A 21,361-nucleotide genomic window follows, 5' to 3' on the forward strand; every position below is an offset into this window, starting at 1 on the left:
ATTCTTGCTGTTAGAACTCTCATCTGAGAGTTTCATTTTAGTTACCCAATGACTCTGCAACTCAAGAAACTGCCCAGCCACACATGATTGCTGATAATAACTCAGGATCTTCATAACTCATTCCTCCTTTACTTTTATCTTATAAGCCTCTTATTCATTATTAGTCATTGTACCTACCTTCTTGGCCTCCGTGTATACTCATATGCCCTTTTCTCATCTAATATTAAATCAATTACTTCTCAGCCTTTTGGCTAAGATCAAGTGCTATTAAATCAAATGGGGTTAGATTATGTACTGTCTTCCATAAAGACAGTAGATTTTTCTTTCACAGAAAGTAGACACATGTACATAGAAAGTAGATCCTTCTATTTCACAGAAACCTGCATAGCTCTTGCTTCCAGTCCACTGTCTCTAAGCAGACCCCTCCTCTCAACCTTGGGACTGCTTTGGAACTAGAGGCCACTAAAAAATAAATGGTGATGGAAATTTTAGTGATGAGGTGGAACCTGTTGGATAGCTCAGTTTTAACACCAGTGAAGTCAAAAGCTACAGCCTCAAATTCAAACCTTACAGAATTTAAGCTCCAAATGGGTCTATTCTGACCTAGTCCTAGTGGGATCACACAGGTGATAGCTTGCTATAACACCATGTGGTTTTTGAGCCATACTGAGTTCCCTCAGAGCATGATTTTACAGTTTTTCTGAAAGGAACTTGGGATATCTTTGTAATTTGAACATGGAGGTATTTCTGGGCTCATAATTACACGGAAAATGGGGTATGCTGAGGTGCAGGTAAGAGTTGTGACTTGCTTTGAGCTCCAGTGGCCTGACAGATTTCTCCAGCTTTGCTCTCAGGATCGCTCATCAGTTTGGGTGACCAAAATGAGAACACCTTCTCATTGCCCAACAAGGACTTAGAGAATTTAGAATATCTTCAGATACCTACTGAAGAGTTATCTTTTCAGAGACGCTTCCCTGACCACCCAGTGTACAATATCCCCTCTTCATTTATATCACAGGACTTTTTAAAAACACTCTACCTAACCTATATCATCATGTGATAATTTTTCATTATTTGTCACTTTAATATCTCACTCCCCCCTTACTCCATATATAACTTTATATGCCAGGTAATATTTATTGGATGCCAGACATTGTGAATTTTACCTTTTTAAATACTAGATATTTTGTATTTCTTAAAAATATTCTTGAGCTACTTATGGGAAGAGGTGACGTTACTTAGAAATAATTTTGTCCTTTTTCATCTTGCTTTTAAGCTTTGTTAGCCAAGACCAGAGAAGCAGTTAGTCCAAGACTAATTTTTCCCAAATACTGGGGCAAGTTCCTTTTTAGTACTTTAGCCATTTTTCTGTGAAACATGATTTTTTCCATTCTGGCTATTGGGAATAATTATTATTCCCAACTCTGTGTGATCTCCAGGCACTATGCAGTCAAATTTTCTTGGTTGGTTGTTTCCTCAGTCTTATATAATTTCATCACATGCATGGGCTGTCTAATATTCAACTGAATATTTTGGGAGAATTACTGCAGACTATTCTGTCTTTGAAGCTCTTCCCTCTCCAGTGCTTTGCCCTGTGGAGTCTGGCCACCTTGGTTTTTCCTGACATTCAACTCTGTCACTGAACTCAGTGAATCCCCTGGACTGTGCCTGAGTCCGTGCCTTCCTGCCCCTCTCTCCCTTGCCTTTCTGAGTCATGATTTGGAAACCTCCAAGAAGTAGGCTCAAAATAGTTTAGGGCTCATCTCATTTGTTGCTCACTTCATAGAGATCACTGTCTTGCATCGCTTGATGGAAAATGTCTTGAGAGCCATTATTTTATGTATTTTGTTCAGTGTTTTAGTTGTCGCCGACAGAAAAATGAATTTGGTATTTGTTAATCTGTCTAGGCTCGAAGTAGAAATCCAACCTATGAATTTAAATAAGAGTAAAGATATTTCTCATCTTATTCATTAATTTATTTTCAGGACCTAACAGTGCTTGGCACTAAGTAGGATATCAGTAAATATTTATTAAATGAAAGAATGCCAAAGATTTGAATCAGCTAATGTTGGAGGATCTAGATTAGTTCTTCAATGAATCAAATTTACTCTAAGTGAATTAATTATATGAATGTAAAATAAAAAAGTACCATACAGATATATGATAACTTTGTATACATTTTCCTGTATTATTAGAATGATTTACTAAGTCCTAGATACAATTCAACTTATCATTAAGAACAACTCAAAGCTGAGGAACCTGAAGCATACATAAGTGTACATATGTGATTCTAATGCAAAAGCTGTAATCATGGGGCGCCTGGCTGGCTCAATCTGTTGAGCGGCCAACTCTTGATTTTGTCTCAGGTCAGGATCTCACGGTTTGTGAGACTGAGCCCCACATCTGGCTCTGCAATGACAGCACAGCACCTGCTTGGGATTCTCTCCCTCCAACTTTCTCTGCCTCTCCCCCCACCTCAAAATAAGTAAACATTTTTTAAAAAGTTATAATTATTGTCCTCAAATTCAAATAGCTACAGGTATAAACTTACATTTTCTTTTTAAAATTTTATAGTATTTGTTAGGCTGAAACTGGTCATTTTTCTGGGTGTTTTATATTTTTTGATGCTTCTTAGCATGTAATTGTCTACCCTTGTGAAAAAATAAAGTGATCTAAATGTATTAACTATATAACTACAGCTTTCATAAATGTTAATTTAAAAATAATAGCTTTTAATTTCTATTATGGATATTTTAGAACTAAACAATAATCATTTAGATGTCCTTTAGCTCATCTAACGGGTCAGAGTTTACAACTAATCCCAAATTTCAGAGAAAATATAACAGCTTGTTTTAGTTAGTGGTGTGCTGGTAAATGTTTAACAACTGATTCTCTTCAAAAATGAAACAAAGCAGAACAATAAAGCCTTGATTTCTAGTGTTTGCTCATTTTTATGGATTAAACTGTGTCTTCAAAAAAGATGTGTTAAATTATTAATCCACAATACCTCAAAATATGGCCTTATCTGGAAATAGAATTGTTCCAAGTGTAATAAGTTCGGATGAAGTCGTACTGGAGTAGGGTAGGCCTTTAATCCAATATGACTAATGTCCTTATAAGTGGAGAAGAGACACAGAGATACAGACACACAGAGGGGGAACACCATGTGATCACAGAGGGAGGGTTTGGAGCAATGTAGCTGCAAGCTAAGGAGTGCCATGGATGGGTGGTCACTATCAGAAGCTCAGAAGTTGCAAGGAAGGATTCTACAGGGAGTCTCAGAGCATTATCCTGCTGGCACCATGATTTCAGTCTTAGAGCCTCTATAACTATGAGAGAATAAATTTCAGGTGTGACTCTTCCTGTTTGTGGTACTTTGTTAGAAAATCTGATATTCCCATGAAGGAAATACTCTCAGTATGGCCAGTTTCAACTTTCCGACATGAAATTACTCAATACAGAGCTGGGAAAAGACGCTAACAATGGATTCTTGCCAGCTGGTATGAACCACCTCCCACATATCACTGTTAGAGTATTCTCTATGAATTCTTAAATACAAATTGGTTCATACATCTTTATCCATTAATTCATTAATTCATTTAACAAATATATAATGAGCACCTACTAGGAGCTAACAACTCTTATAATTGCTTGGGTTACATAAGTGGACAAAAATGATAGAAACCTTTCTGCTTTCTGAAATGGAGCTTCCATTTCACTAGAGGAATAAAGAAAATATATTTACATGGCATGCCAGATAGTGATAAGTTTTTTTAAAAGCAGCTTTCCAATGTCATTTTTTAAAAATTTTTTAAGTTTATTTATTTTGGGGGAGAGAGAGAGAGAGAGAGTGAGAGAGAGAGAGAGAGAGAGAACACGCCCACATGAGCACATGAGGGACAGAGAGAGAAAGGGAAAGAGATAATACCAGGCAGGCTACTCACAGTCATCACAGAGCCCACCTTGGGGCTCAATCTTACAGACCATGAGATCGTGACCTGAGCTGACATCAAGGATGCTTAACCAGCTGAGCCACCCAGGTACCTTGATAGCGATAAGCTTTAATGAGAACAAAGAAATAGAGAGAAGGGACACAATTTTAAATAGAGAAAGACCTCACTGTGAATGTGACATTTGAGAGACATGAAGGAAATGAAAGAGTGAGCCATGAAAATACCCAAGTAAAGAGAATTGCAGAATTTCAGGCAGAGTAGCCACTACAAAGATCCTAAGGCCAGGGCGTCCTTGTTCACTGAGGAACAGTAGGGCGACCAGTGTGGCTGGAGCAGAGCAAAGGTTAGAATAGTAGAGATGAGGGAGGTAATGAGGATCAGAGTGTGTAGAGCCTTTAAAGGTACTCATCAAAAGACTTTGGGTGAGAAGGAAAGGCATTGGTGGATTTTAAGCAGAGAAATGCCGGGATCTGATTTATGTTTTAATCAGAATCACTTTGGCTCTTTATTGCACTGTTTTTCTAATGGGTCTCTTGCTTCCCCTCAGTTGGTTCTTAACAATTATTTGGGAAACTTCAGTCTTTCATTTGGATGGCACAGGGACATGAAAAATAAGAGTTCAGTGGCAATAAAACAGCCAGGGATTTAAAACGGAGAGCAGAGATTTGTAATTTAAATCTGTAAAATTTTGCAGTAAGGAATGAAGCCATCAGAGCCTTCCCAACAAAATGAAAAGTCTCTACTTGGTGGTCATGGCTTCATTTACCATGAGCTTCCAAATGGAGTTTTCAAAGAGTTCCATTTTGAACTGTTGAACCAGCATAGTCTTTCCCTTAACAATTTCTTACAACTTTATCTTAACATCTTCTAGAACGTGCTTCTGTATTTCCTCCTCCTCCCCCTCATCATTCCCCTCTCCCTCCTCCTCCTCCTCCTCCTCCTTCTTCTTCCTCTTCCCTCCTTCTCCTCCTCCCCCTCCCCCTCCTCCCCCTTCTCCCCCTCCCCCTCCTCCTCCTCCTCCTCCTCCTCCTTCTTCTTCTTCTACTACTTCTTCTTCCTCTTCCTCTTCTTCTTCTTTCCTTTTAATTTCAATCTAGTTAGGAACTTTGGTAAAATAAAATTAAGAAAATTATGAGGAAGTCAAATACAGCATAAAGACATGAAGAATACAAGCCCAAAGTTGTATTATTAGATTTAACAGACACAAAATCTCATTTCAGTAAATATAATAAAAATAAACAAAGAAAAGAATTGCCAAAACAGTATTCATTGTTCATTGAAAGTGTGGGCTGGGCCTAGGTGATTCGTAGAGAATATTACTATTATACTCCTAACTTTTAGCTATTCTATAATTGTAAATCAAAAGTTACAAGTGAAGTAGAGGTTTCCTATGTTGAATGCCTGTATGTACCCTTTTAACAAACACCATGCATATCAATATTTAAAATTTTAATATGATAATGACTTTATTAAATTATCCAATATGGTTTGGTTTAACTATCATACTTGCATAGGATTATGCATATGTATTCTGCTTCTTTATATAATTTTTATGACATTCCTAATAGAATAACCAGCCTCACAGAGGTGTGCTGATGGAAATGGAAGAAACACTTTGCAGCAATTTCAGTGAATTTGGGGTATTCATTTAAAATTTTTGATCCCAAGTAAAGTGAGTGATGCTCTATTTTCAAAAGTCATCTTTAATCAGTAGCTAGTTCCAATAATTTATTCCATAACTTTTTAGTTCAATTTAAATTATCTTTTGATGAAATAAAAGAATTCTGGGCCCACTGATTTCTTATATGAGGATTTTTAAAAATGAGTAACAAATTTAATAAAATTACATCTGCTGTGGACTGAATTGTGTTCGCTCAAAATTCATATGTTAAAGTCCTAATCTCCAATGTGACTGTGTTGGGAGATAGGGCCTTTAGTGAGATAATTAAAGTTAAATGAGGTCATGAGGGTAGGACCCTTATCCAATAGGATTAGTGTCCTTGTAAGAAAAAAAGTACCAGAGAGCTTGTTGTCTCTCTGTTTTTCTCATACCGTGTGTTTTTAAGCACTGAGGAAAGGCCACATGAAGACATAGTCTGCAAGCCAGGAAAAGAGCTCTCACAAGAAACTGAGTCAGTTGGAACCTTACTTTTGGACCTCTGTTCTTCAAGACTGTGAGAAAATAAATTTCTGTTGTTTAAGCCATCTGTCTGTAGTATTTTGTTATATCAGCCCAAGGAGACTAAGGCAATCTAATTCATGAACAATTCATGAAACATTTGCTGACAAAACTTTGCAGATGATAATATTGAGATCATCTCTACTTGTTGACAATTATTTTGAAATTAAAATTGTGACATAGCAATCTACAAAAAAACCTTTTTCTTCAAAATTTCTGACTTTTAATTTTGCCCTTTATAAATGTCAGTTCCTATCTGTCAAAAAAAAAAAGATTCTTTCTTTTCAAGAAATTTAAAGATCATTAACTATATCAAAGATATCAGTCAATAGAGAAAGTCAGGCTTTCCTATCGATATGTTTACATATTGAGACAAAACTGATTTCTTATCCTGAAGAAAAACTGTTCTGTAGTTCATTCTTGATATAATTTTTCCTCTCAATACCAAGAATAGCTGTTTATGGTCAGGTTCTATATTATTACAATTGGCTGTTCGGGGGAGGTGTCAATAAGACAGAAGCCCTAAGTTAATAGCAGTTACCTATTTCCTTGAAGTATGTATCTCCATCATGAACAATTTCAATCTGCCAATGTTAAGACACAGAACATAGCATTTGGGAAAAATGCTAACAATCAGTTCTGATGGGCCAATGAAAGCCACCTTCAGTGCATTGGTTCTTACATAACACAAAGTTTATATCATGTCACTAAGTGGGGTTTACTTCAGCTGATTTTTTTTCACCAAGACCTTCTCAAAACAGAAACTATTGCGTCGATTTCCATTCTCTCACCCTACTTAGGTAACTACTCCAGGATGTTTCCCTGATGATGGCAGTTGGAGCAGAAGAACTTACTCCCGTACAGAACATAAGCCGCCAGCCACATTTTTTGACAAAGTAATTCTTCATAATGTTATCATATCTAGAGGTAGTTGTGCTTCTCAGCTTTGGAACTAAAAGAGAATTTAAATAAGAGAAGAGTTTTCTTCCCCTAAGTCTTCATCATTTTCAAATCGCACACATACTAAAAGAACTGCCACGTGAGAATTTATCCGCTCGTTTCTCAAGTTGCAATGAAAGAATGCTTTGCCAGCTTCATTTATGCAGGGCCTTGGTTTTCCACATCATTAGGCAGTTTCAGAAATCATCGAGCTATGATGCACAGAAAGTAAAACTTGAGCTACTTTCTTTACCGGAATCAGCAAACATTGCTAAGCAAATATCTTTGATGCAGTCATTCACTGACGTCTTGGCAACTGTATGTGTCTTTCAGTCTTAGCAACCCCGGATGCTGCTTTATTTAAAACCCGTGAAACACTAATGTTTTGTTAGAATATTGAACATAGACTTCTATCAGCTTTTTAATTTAATACTTTTTGTTTCAAAGAATTATTTGATTGTACATTTAACTTTTAATGTTTTGTGTATCAATTATTAGTAAATTTTGATGACTTCACAAATTCATCAGGTAAAGCAACTCCACAAATAACATACTATGGTTTCAGCACCTCACCATCAATTGGGGATAAAAACCAAATTCAATATATGAGGGGACGTATTTTCAGGTGAATTTCATCAGAACTCTTTTGCCCTCATTTCCCTGGAATCCTTTCCGCTATCCATATTCAAATACTATTATTGCCACATTTAGCAGATTGTATATCTTTTCCCATAAAAAAAAATCCAGTGAAGCCTGTGTGGCCATATAATTAGAGTTAAAGTAAATAATGAGACTTGTATTTCCCTAATGTAGAAATTACTCTTACATGATAGATTATAAAATAAGCTTGATTAAAATTTAAAGTGATTATAAAAACAAGTGCATAAAAATAAATGCTTGTTATGTTCTTGGATATTTATATACTTTTAGGTTACAGTTGGCAAAGTAACCATGAAATGCCACACACTATGACACGGTTCTACTGCATATGGCATGCAAACAGCTTGAGCTACAGGCAATTGACCATACAAATTGTACAACAAAGTGCTTACACCCTACGCAATGACAGGGGGCCACAGATCACGTTCTTAGATCTTACAACAATGTCTCACTGCTATAGATTTTTCTAAATGCTTAGTCTCAGTCTCTGTCTTACTTCCTCTTTGAGTGGTAACAGTTTATGAACTGGCACCAGTCTTTGGCCCATACCGTGAATAGTGCTTTTGTAGAGAAACCTTCCCATATCTAGATAGAGCTCACACATTGGATGGATTGTGAGGAGACTGATGGTAAAGAACTGTTAACATCTAGTAAGATTTTATCATGTGCTAGACTGTGCTACATATTTCACGTGGATCATATATTTTAATTCACACGCAATTCAAAGAGGTTGATACCATTTCCACCACCATTTTATAGGTGGGGAAACAGAGGCTTAGAAAGTTTCAGTAACCAATTCCTATTTCATTTTGTCTCCTGGGATTAGTTGAATGAGAGACAGAATGGGATGCTACCCTGGTAGTGGAACTTGAAGGAAGAAAAAAAGACCCATTTGTCCACAGTAATTCCCCTCATGGACCCACCCTTCTTTTACACTGGCTTAAAATTGTCTTTGATACATGAAAGCTTGGTTTGTAGAAGTTTTAGGAAAGGCTCCCACACGTGCATGGTTGTGTGCAATGTTTACAATCTTTGCCCTACATTTCTGCTAGGACATAGTCACAAGTCTCCAGCTGGCAGATAATTTCAGGTTCAGGATGCCAGAGGTGAGTTGGGGGATGGGGTGAAGAGCATATGGTAAAATAAGAATTACTTATCTGACCTTGATCTCCCATATGTGAAGTTTCCACTTCTTGAGAATTCCCTTCATTTTTCCTCTTTTGCCTTTTGCCACCATCTCGTCCCCTCCTCCACTTTGGTCGATTTTCTACCAGAACACCATAGGGCTAGAAGTGAGGCTTCTGTTTGAATTCTAATTCTAGCAGGACAGGAAAACCGAAGGGGGAAGTAGCTCATCATCCTCTCTGTTTTCCAGCGGGCTGATGACCTCTAAGTGCCTGTCCTACATAATTAAATAAAGAATACCTACATTTTGTGTCAGTTTTATATTTGTGGTGAGTTGGCAGCAACTAATTTTAAAATTAACTACCAACTAATTGGACCACTATCCCCATTCCTGGTTCATCAAATCTCCACTGTGCCTTCACATTATAATGTAATTAGCCTGTGTGTGTGCATGTGTGCATAGGTGTACGTGTGTGTGTGTGTGTGTGTGCACACGCACCCATGCCCACAATGTGTTTCCACAGTTTTTGTCTGAGAATTCTAGAAACAAAGAACGTTCACAAGTAACTACACTCTAGGTAATTTTAGAATGACCTTTCTTTTTTTTTTATTTTTTTTATTTTTTTTTTTCAACGTTTTTCATTTATTTTGGGGACAGAGAGAGACAGAGCATGAACGGGGGAGGGGCAGAGAGAGAGGGAGACACAGAATCGGAAACAGGCTCCAGGCTCCGAGCCATCAGCCCAGAGCCTGACGCGGGGCTCGAACTCACGGACCGCGAGATCGTGACCTGGCTGAAGTCGGACGCTTAACCGACTGCGCCACCCAGGCGCCCCAGAATGACCTTTCTAAGACAAACCTAACCATGTCATATCCCTGCTCAAAATCTGCGTAATTTCTCACCACCTTAAAAATAAAATCCAAAACCCTTAACAAGGATGTTCAGAGGTGCCTGGGTGGCTCAGTAGGTTAAGTGTCAGACTCCTGATTTTGGCTTAGGTCATGGTCTCCCGGTTTTTGAGATCAAGCTCCCTGTCGGGCTCTGTGCTGACAGCGCAGAGCCTGCTTGGGATTCTCTCTCCCTCTCTCTCTGCCCCTCCCCCCACCTCAAAATAAATGAATAATCTTAAAAAGAAAAAGGATGTTCAGGTTCTTCAACATCTCACAGGCTTGTCTTAAGCGTTACCTTGCACACTTTAAGCAAACTGAAAGCCTTGCTGCTTGATTGCTTTGTCCCCTCTTGAACTGGTTCTTCTTCCATCTCTCTTTTTACTGTGCAGCTTCAATGCATCCTATGAGTCTCGTCTTAGATGTTACTTCCTCTTGGGCAAAACCTCCCTTGACATGTCCCTTTTCTTTCTCTATTCTTCTGTAGCCCGTCTTCCTTTCCTTTCACTGCTGCAACTCTCTGTGGCGATTATGTATTCAGTGGCTAGTCTTCCCTGCCCCTGTGATTGTCTGGAGAGCAGGGGCCGCACCTGCACCGCTTATCAATGTATCTGCAGCCGTAAGCAAAATGCCTAACTCACACAAGATTCTTAGTGCATAAATGTCGAATGAATAAAGCCAGTCTGAGTTCTTATTGAAAAAGCTGCCATTGCCGCCATAAAATTTCTCACAATTGACATCACATGATTTAAACTGAACTACATGACGTTTCTTCAACCTTTATAAGTATGGTTAGCATTGTATTTATGGAATTTTGTGCTTGTTTACATATGTTTCTGAAAATATTTTTATTATCCTTTCTAATTTTCTTGGTTATATGCTAGTCTCTGGAATACATATATATTTTTAAATATTTGTTTATTTTTGAGAAAGAAAGCAGGTGAGGGGCAGAGAGAGAGGGAGGCAGAGAATTTGGAGCAGGCTCCACCCTGTCAACACAGAGCCCAATGCAGGGCTCGAACTCACTAACAGGGAGATGATGACCTGAGCTGAAATCAAGAGTCAGATATTTAACTGACTGAGCCACCCAGGCGCCCCTCTGGAATATTTTTAAAGAATTATAGCTTTATTATTAGGTACATGCAATTACTTGTACTCCACACAAATCAAATCGCTTTACTCCCTAGACTGTAATTATTTTAATTGAATGTAAATATGTTTTTATAAAATGTTTTTAAACAATTTTTAAATGAATACAATTGCATTTCTGTTTTTTTTACTATCAATTTTCTTATTAAATGATTTTAACTTGTATAACGCAAAGGTGGCACTCATACATCTCCTGCCCAGCTATGATTGCTAGAATTAGAAATGATACCTTTCTGTTGTTTCCATCAGAATTTATTCAGTGGAATAAATATTATTCTTCAGGTTGGGACTGCGGAATTTCACAGGGACTAGAACAATGATTCTGGGTAAGAGAACAGGCTTGTGAAAGAGCTGCCGTGTAAAAACATTGAGGGGGATAAGGAACAAGGATTCTTGTATTTTGTAGCTTTCTGTTAAATGTTTGCCCTGTTTGTCCACATTATGCAGTTTTATTTCCAGAGCCCAGATAGGAAAAGGAGCTCATCACCAGGAAGCAGATGGGGCAGCAGAAGCTGCTGGAGGCTGTGAATATGCCTCGTAGAGTTCAGCATGCAGCACAGTGGGAGTCACTGCAGACACCTGGGCTGAGCAGGTGCCTGCAGGTCATTTCTGGTCACATAGTCCACACTACCACCACCACTGTCAACAACAACGACAAGAGTAAACCCCCAAACCAGGTTGAAGGAGAGCTGCTGCCTCCCTGTTTTCCAGTGTGTTTCACGGAGAATCCACCAAAACAATATCATTGTAAAAAAATCCCAACACAACTAAGCAGCAAACATTCTTGAAAATTCTCTGTGGATACTATTTGGCAAGTAGACAAGATGATTTAAGTACATAAAAAAAACAAAACAAAACAAAAAAACCCCCCCAAAAAAAACCCAGGTGCTTTACGGATGTTTTTCAGCAACTTTTTGTTAGCATTCCCTAACCTTATCTGTGATAGATTTAAGATCTCTTACAAACCTCTAACAATTAACATTTCAAAAGTATTCACCAACTAATCCTAGCTGAATACTTTTTTCTGTCACATCCTGGTTCTCCGTGATTTCATGATTTCTTGGATTTGACCCCAACTCTAATTTTGGAATGAGGTCATCTATGGTGAGGGGGAAGGGCTTTAGCCAAAGGCAAGGGGAATCTAAGGCTCTACCCCACTAAAACATATGACTTCAAATTGTGTATATTCATAGACAATGATTTACTCCCATGATGTGCTCCTCTGTGTTGGAGGGCAAAAGGACAGGAGGTCACACTTTCTCTGCTTTTAGCACTGACACATGATACTTGCTTTTATAAACTGGGGATGATTTTTAAAAAAAAAGAAATACAAATAAACAGCATAGAAGGTTCATTTCATACACTTAAAAAAATTGTGTGTTTCTTGTTCAGACTATATCTACACACACAGAAAAGTCTCACATAATATGGAATCCTGGGGAGTAACACACCTCAAGCTTAAATTTTATGTCAAAAGTAACTTTTTTCTTTATAAGTCATTTTGATTTTAAATATATACTCATAAGCAGAATTTCTTGAAAGTCTGGTGGATTTTATTTTTACCCTTGACCCCACAGTTCAGGTCTTCAAACTGCTATACATGTAGTTATGATATAATATGAATAAATTGAAATAATTAAATTAGTTCAAAGTTTTCTAAGCAAACTGAGCATAGAGAAAAATAGATGAGTCTATCTTCTTTTTTAATATTAGTTTGACTGACCGTCATATCCAGTGATGGTGAGTAAAGCCAGACTTGTTAGAAAGACTCAGGTCATTCACCACCAGGGAGCAGAGCTCAATGGCCTTATTATGTAATAGGCTCACAACACTTTGAGGACTTCCTGCAGTCCTAAGGCTAACAGCTTCTAAACTGGGATTTATGCCCATACTTCCCGCCACACTTCCCTCTATGCTCCAGCCATACGGACTCTCCAAATTCTTTGAATGGCCCATGCTCTTTCCTATGTATTAGATAACCTACCAGGAACCTTCTATACCAATTCCTCTCCATCTTTTCATCTGACTAATGTCCACACATCCTTTGGGTCTCAGCTCAGACATAACTTTCTTAGTCATCCTTAATCACTTTCTCCCCACCCACACTTATATACCTATGTACACACTTGACTGAGTTAAATCCCTAAACTCTTCTCCTCATAGTACTGGTTGCTTTTCCTTCCTTACCTTTACAGTGTTTGTAATTCTTGTTTAATGTTTGTTTCCCCCACAAGTCTGTAACACTAGGGGCAGAGGATAGTGTGTCTTATTCTCAATTGAATCTTGAGCATAGGAGAGCATCTAGGTAAATGCAGAAGGAAGGAAGGAAGAGAGGGAGGGAGGGAGGAATTGAGAGGTGGAGGGGAAAGGGAAAGGAAAGATCTGTTCAAAATTGTAAAATATCTATCCTAATGGATTTAGAAAAAGCATGTAGACATTCTCTGGTCTGGCTGGTTAGACTACACTATACTTCAAGGTCTCTTTAGCTCTGGATCATGTTAAGTCAGCTATACCTTCTACAACCCTCGGTCTATTGAAAATACAGCTCCTGTGTGGTTCACTGGGAAGATTCTGAAATAGAACTGCACCAATGAACTCAGCTTAGTGGAGGACACATTTATCCCAACTGATCTCAGGTAACAAGGGGTAAGCGATGGTCAGTCTTTTATATTTGGCCCAGATCCCTGCTCTGTGAGAAGCAAGTGATAAAACACTTTCTCTGTCAGAGACCGAACAGTTAGTTATGTTCCAGAAACTGCAGGGAGCGACTCCGTGGGTGTAAATAAATCCACCTCTTGACCAAGGGAGAAAATTAACATTCTCTTTAGTTTGACTCAGCTGTAGACAAATTTCTTCCTGACTATGGGCCCCTTGACTTCCCTTTCCTTCGAGCATTTAATTTAAAAAAATGCTGTTAAGAACACCTGGGTGGCTCAGTCAGTTGAACATTGAGCTCTTGATTTCAGCTCAGGTCATGATCCCAGGGTCATGGGATGGAGCCCCATGTCTTGGGCTCTGCACTGAGCATGGAGCCTGCTCAGGATTCTCTCTCTCTCTCTTTCTCTCTCTCTCCCTCCCTGCCCATGCACGTGTTCTCTCTCTCTCTCTCTAAAGAAAAAATAAAACAAATAAAAATCAGCATTATAAATTCTTTGTCTCTTGGAGGTGTACATTTTCTCCTACACTCTTGCCAGTTTTACAGCAGAGAAATTTCTTTCTCAGGTACCTGGAAGCCATCCTTTGAAATGTAATCATCAAGAGTGATAGCAGACCTCTGTTTCCCAGTTTCTGTGGAAAGGTGGAAACCTAACTTAGATAAATGACAATTATAAAACACAGATGGCTAATCACATTGACCAAGCGCCTCTCAATGTCCTCCAGCACTTGCTCACTAGCTTCTCCCAGCAATTAAATCTCCCCAACTTTTGTTTCAGCAGAGGGGAGTTCAGTGTCTTTGGCATATTGGAATATACTTGAATAAAGTCTTGTTTGCCTGTTTAACTCTATCCAGTGTAATTTTTTTTGATACCTGCTTGGGAAGGAATCAGAGCCACTCACAGGAGGTTTGGCCTGGTTCATGTGCATACTTGAATTAAATTGGAGCTACATCACTCATAACCAATGTGAATGTTCTAGAAGGTGATCAAATTAAAATAAAATTTGAACCTACTGGATAAAACATCAGTTAACTTCCATTTAGTGAGCAGGAGGATTAGTTTCATTTTGGGGAGTGGGATTGTTTTCTTTGAATGCTGCTGTTTTGAAAAAACATTCAAGAGGAAGCATCTGATCACTTCTAGGCAATGTAAGTTTGAACAACGTCCAGGAGCCAGATCTGTGGTTGTCATGTTTCTGAGCTAAATCAATTTTCTGCCCTATAAATGCAGCTCATATAATGGTCTTGGTTGAAACCTTGAAAGCTTGCTGAGCTCTTATTGTGAAGGCCCTGAGTGCCTGGGTTTTATTTTATTCTGATTTGGACAGCAATTGACGGTTTTGTGCCTAAAGAGCACTGGGTTGGGAGCCAGACTGCCTGGATCCATATCCTGGCTCCACTGGGACTTCAGTTAGTTGCTGAACGTCTTCTGACTCAGTAAATGTGAATAGTAGAGAATCTGAAGCCTAGTAAATGCTCAATAAATGTTAGTTCTTGCCATTGCTACTATTATTATTATCATCACTTTCACTACTGTGAAAAACAAACAAGACTTTATTATTTCAGAATTTACTACTCTCCACCAAAAAAAAAAAAAAAAAGCCATTGATGGGTAGCAATTCTGGCTTAAAATAGACTGTCAGCCTTGCTGAATTGCCTCACTCACGTGTAACGCTGAGCTCTATTTGTGAGACCTTTGTCTTTCTCTCTCCCTACCCCAATCCCTGAATTTTTTTAGTGATGGATGGGCAGACAGAGATGAAGTCATTGAAGGTTATGAGGTGGAAGCCAACGGGGGAATCACAATAAAGCTGCAATCTCCAGAGGTCAGGTCATTTGATGATTATTTCCTGAAGCTGAGGCTGGACACTAATACGAGGAATCCCTGGTTCCCTGAGTTCTGGCAACATCGGTTCCAGTGCCGCCTACCAGGACACATTCTGGAAAATCCCAACTTTAAAAGAATCTGCACAGGTAATACGTGTTCACAAAATACTAACTCAGAAGTTACAACTCTATCTCCATTGCAACTTGTTGAATGAGAGTAGAAGGTGTCAAGGCTGGAGTTCCAAAGACTAAATTACCATCTTAATTTATAAAATAGCTAGAATGAGGAGAGTGTGTGTATTACCCTGAGGATTCATGTTTCTATGTTCCAGAAAGACAACTTTGGTCTCTGGTGGAGCAGGTTGTAAGAAGAGATAATGTAGGTCAAGGAAAAGCGAACTGAGAATTCACGTATCTACTATTCAAGCCCGAGGGAAGAGGTTTTATTGCAAGCATGTTTAGGAAATGTTAACCACAGACATAAGTAAGCAGCACTGGTTTGATCCCTTTTTCTTCTTTATGACTCGCTTCAATATACAGGTCTGGAGAAGGTGAGATAATGACATCCAGGGCCACACCACGAACATACATGTATGTGTATGTGGACGTAGGTGGCCAGAAACTCTGCACTCTCATTTGCAAATAGGAGTGACATTTCCCAGTGGGACAGATAATTCCCAGGCACTGCTCACTGAAGGCATGCCAGAAAAGGGCAGCATATTGTTTCAGGTCTTCAGGGCTTGGTGAACTCTACTGGGAGTGGAGTTCCCTCCCCCTACCCACCCCACCCCACCCCACCCTGCCCCAGGAACTGCTGTACTTAACATGACTAACTTACCATACTTCTTAACAGATTTCTTAACACAGTAATTTCCATGAGTGCTATCATTACTGCATAGAGACATTGATGTCCCCTGTCTTTTTTCAGTATTGCTTAATGTGGCAAAAATAGATCACCTTTGGTATACCACAGTGCCATTCAAAGCCAGTTGTCTATACTGGGTTGATAGCACAGCATGATGGACAGGCATTAAAGGTGGTATTGCCAGGACTGAGATGGGAAAGACTACAGGAAAAGCGAGAAGGATCAGGAACTAGATTTTGGATGGGTTAAGTTTGAGATGGCTATTAGTGGATTGCAACTATATATGTCACTTGGTCATTGTGTTCTATTGGTAAAATTTAGATTACTACTTGGTTGTCTTTACATAAGGATTTCCAGGAAAGTATCTTGTGACCTAAGCTTTCAAAACAAAAGTTAGAATTCTACAGCCATGTACGTTTTAAAAACCATTTTGGGTTTTCAATTGTCATAGTGCATGCAAATGTCAAGGTTAAAGTTTGAACTTGGTTAATGTTCATACTAGAAAATTTAAAAATTTCACATTCATGAACTGTTCTTGTATTTTACTTCACTCAGCTATTTTTAAGAGTTTCTTATGTGATTACAACCTTTTATAAACATGTTTATGTTTGCATTTCATTCTGGAGTCAAGCTTAGGAAATATTTCCCTTTGTTCTTAGTTCTAAGAAAGATCAAAGGCTTGTTTAACTTTTCTATTTGGAACTAATTCATGAACTTTATTGATCGTTTCTTCTACGGGAATCCTAGAATTTTATCATTAATTTTTCTTTAGCAGTGTTTATGTTATCTGTGTATACATTCATGTAAATTTACTTTGCTCTTCAGTTTTAATGTCTGCATTTCTATGAAATTGGCTTCAGTGTTATTGATGAACAACTAAACTTTTACTTCATGTATCATTCTTATCTAGTTGAGATCCTTGAATAGCAAATGAATTGCATAGTCTTCTAATGAATATGCAGACACATTTATGAAAATTAATGTGCAGAAGTGAAATGAACCCTTCCATTCTATTGATAGCTACTCTTTCTATCACTTATTTTTACCTCTTCTAATTGGGTCATTTCAATGTTTTGGAAAGTTTTGATATTGCAGTTCATTTCCATAGAAACCTTTATTGAGCTTAATCTCAGATGTCACTATTTAAATAAAGAGTTTACATGCACTAGATTTTCAGTTTGAATATTAAGGGTCCTGAGCCCAGGCTGAATAATTTGCAAATCACTGTGGCTAATTAAAAAGTACTTCATGCACAGTCTACATCACTGCTTAATTAGTTGCGAATATCAAGGGATTAGAGAAAGTGTTGGAAAGGTACTAACCAAAACATCAAAGCCTAACTTCTAAAAAAATTAATCATTGTGAGGACAGTGGAGAGAATAGGTATAAAGCAAATCAAAGTCACTCTCTTCCAGTAAATGTCTTAACTGTTTATAGTATTTTTTGCAGTGGCATAGGGCTTTATCCTTCCTGATGAGAATTGTGAAAATGATTCCATGGAAACTGCGAGAGCATTTGGAAGCGTAACCAACTGGAGCCAGCACTGGTTCTGTTAATAATCTGCCACAAAACTTGAAGGACCTCATTTAATCTCTGAGTCAATTTTTGCAACTATAGCATGATAACACTTTCTATTTTACACAGGTGTGAGAATTAAATGAAGTAACACAAGTGAGATACTTCGCAAATCCTTACATAAGTGTAAAGTGTTGTTGTTAATATCGTGTCTTACAAGAAGGAAAATAAGATGTAGCGTGGATTACCTTGTTAAATATTATAGTTTTTGAAATTAAAAATTTAGCATAACTATATTCCAAGATGTGGCAACTAGAAAAACAAGCACAGAACCCTTAATCAACCACCCTTATACAGTGCCAAAATGGATATTTTATTTTTCTCCTATCTAGGCTTTCACAATTTTTTTCTGATTATCAAAGTAATATGCAGTACTAAGTTTATCATATACAAATTGGAAATATAGGAAAACGTAAGAAAGATGAAAAGCATCAATAATTTTCTTTTATATAACTATTAATTACTATTAATTTTTTGATGTATTTCTAGCAAATATACTGTTAAATTTTTGTTATATTTTTATCTATATATACTTATAAATCATATAGCTAATATTATTTTTCTATTGCTTTTAGAATGAATACTGCCTTTTCTTTAAATTTATGAATTTCTTTGTCACTAATTTCTTTCACTCATTTTTTTTTCCATTTTTAAAAATTTTATTTTAGAGAGGGGGGGGTTCAAGCAGGGGAGAGGGGCAGAGGGAGAAAGAGAGAGAATCCCAAGCAGGCTCCATACTCAGTGCAAAGCCCAGCACATGGGTTCAATCTCACAACCCTGGGATCATGACCTTAGCTGAAATCAAGAGTTGGGTGCTCAACCGACTGAGCCACACAGGAGCCCCAATTTCTTTTATTCTTAATTGCTATATAACATTCTGCAGACATATAAACTCTAATTTCTTTGACCATCTCATTCTTCTGACACATCTAGGCTGTTTTCAGTTCTTTATGAGTTAAAAAAGCTGCAGAGAGGTATTAAAAATTCTTCTCCCTAGTCCTCACCTTATTCTTTTCTCATTTTGGATAATTTTCTTAAAGTATATTTCCAGAAGTTGAATTACTCAAATGATATGAATACTTCTGAGAAAATAAGAGGCTCCAAAAGGCAACTCCTACCAGCACCACTTGCAATTCTATGGACTTTTTTCATTTTCTTTTGCATAGTTATAATCATAGTGTGCCTGTAATACTGTATCTTTTTTTCAGTTAAGATTCTACTTTACTTTTGATGTTGTTGCATAATCTTTATAATGACCATTTTAATAGCTCCATAATATTCTACCCAATGAAAATATTATAATTACTTAGTCATTCTTATATTACTGGACATTTAGGTTGCTTCCAATTGTTCTTCTTACAAAACAAAACAAAACAAAACAAACCAGTGAATATGGTACAGAGTTTTCATGATTGTTGTTGTTACTACTTATGGATTGTTCCCTCACTATAGATTCCTAAATATATAATTATATTTAGAATATGACAATATTTGGGTTCCTTAAGTACATGTATTGCCATTGTCTTGCAATATGGCAATATCAAGAGTTGCTGTGGTTAGCAGTATATCAACTGAATGAGTTCACTTTGTCCTCACTGACCTTTTTCACAATCCAATGAATTTATGGCCATAATTTTTTACTTTCTGTCCTTATTCTTTATAGCAACTGGGAACAGGAGGACATAATGCTTTTTAAAGCTAGTATATCTTTCCTTGTAGTTGGCTATTATTGAAAACATAATGAAAGTATTTGGATGGTATCTGTAATACTCATCAACAGCTCAGGACTATTAATATAATGACAGATAGTCTGATGTGACAAAATTTCAAGACTTCCAAGCATGAGTACTCTTTTTTTTTAATTGAGATATAATTGACATATAACATTATATTAGTTTCTAGTGTACAACACAGTATTTGTTATTTGTATATGTAGTAAAACCATTACTCTAGCATCCTTTATCATCCATCATCACTATATATATCACATTTTCTTTATCCATTCACCCATTGAAGGATACTTAGATTGCTTCCATGTCTTGGCTATTATAAATAGCTTCAATGAACATAGGGGTGAATATATTTTTTCAAGATAGTGTGTTTGTTTCCTTGAGATAAACACCCAGAAGTGGAATTGATGCAACATACGACAGTTGTATTAACTTTCTGAGCAACCTCCAGACTGTTTTCCAGAGTGGCTGCACCAATTTCCATTCCCACAAACAGTACTTAAGGGTCCCCTTTACTTCACATCCTCAGCAGCATTTGTTATTCCTTGTCTTTTTGATAATAGCCATTCTGACAGGTGTAAAGTGATATCTCATTGTAGTTTTGATTTGTATATCCCTGATGGTTAGTGATGCTGAGCACCTTTTCATGTACCTATTGTCTATCTGTATGTCTTCTTTCAAAAAATGTCTGTTCAGATCCCCTGCCCCTTTTTTCATCATTTTTTTTTGCTATTGAGTTGTATGAGTTCTTTATTCATTTTAGATATTAACCTCTTATCAGATATGAAACTTGAAAATATTTTCTCTTTTTCAGAGATTAGCTTTTCATTATGTTAATTGTTTCCTTTGCTGTACAAAAGCTTTTTGGTCTGATGTAGTCCCACTTATTTATGTTTGCTTTTGGTATCAAAATCCAAAATATCATTATTACCAAGACTTTCTTTTAGCAGTTTTATGGTTTCAGGTCTTATGTTCAAGTCTCTCAAGTTTTTTATGTGTGCATTTATAGTGTAAGATCATAGTCCAATTTAATTCTTTTACATGTGGCTGTCCAGCTTTGCCAACACCATTTATTGAAGAGACTAATATTTCCCCAAACCGTGGGTACTCTTCCCCCAGCTTGGAGACTGTCACTCACAATTTTTAGATTGCTACTAATTTTTATAATATATTTGCTTCATGAGTAGGTTTCAGTGGAACTTCCATTTTGAATCAACTTACCATGTGAAGTGGGATAAGATGGGTCTAATATAATTTGACCCAGATTGAGACAGTTTCTTATTTACTACAGCCTATAAGGTCCTAGGGTAATAACTTCTCTATACTTTCGGAAGTTTGACTCCAATGCCAGTATGCACTCTTGAAGAATATCATTTGCCTTTACCCAAGAAATTGGTATATTAATTAGATTTTGTGGAATGCTTCACAATTTTCCACCCCTCCCTGTATCCATGCTCTTTGAAATACGACTTTGCAGCTCCTCCCATTATGAAGTAGAATTTTGTTCCCTGCCTTTTGAATTTTGATTGAATTTATAGCTTATTCTAAGTCTAGGTTTTAAGAGGCTTGACCTACTATTGTTCTCTTTCTTGGGATCTTCCCTCAGCTATATATATATATATATATATATATATATATATATATATGCCTTCTAGAATATGAGAAAGAACTTAAAGCAAAAACAGGATGATCTCTTAGTTGAGGTCATACTGGCTAAACTAGTCTCCAACCAATACACTCGCTGACTGTTGACATATAAGTGAGCCCAACCGAGATGAGTCATGTCCAACCCAGAGCAACAGAACTTCCTATTGA

General features: G+C 37.4%; 1 protein-coding gene across 2 annotated transcripts in view; it reads left to right on the forward strand.

The window, feature by feature from the left end:
* Positions 1–21,361, forward strand: part of GRM1 (glutamate metabotropic receptor 1) — a 419,295-nt gene that overhangs the window by 294,933 nt on the left and 103,001 nt on the right. For both annotated transcript variants that reach the window (XM_049654488.1, XM_049654489.1), the window contains exon 3: positions 15,288–15,523. In XM_049654488.1, the coding sequence (XP_049510445.1) occupies positions 15,288–15,523 (236 nt within the window). The remainder of the gene's footprint in view (positions 1–15,287; positions 15,524–21,361) is intronic.

This window comes from Panthera uncia (assembly GCF_023721935.1).
Source record: "Panthera uncia isolate 11264 chromosome B2 unlocalized genomic scaffold, Puncia_PCG_1.0 HiC_scaffold_24, whole genome shotgun sequence".
Lineage (NCBI taxonomy): Eukaryota > Metazoa > Chordata > Mammalia > Carnivora > Felidae > Panthera > Panthera uncia.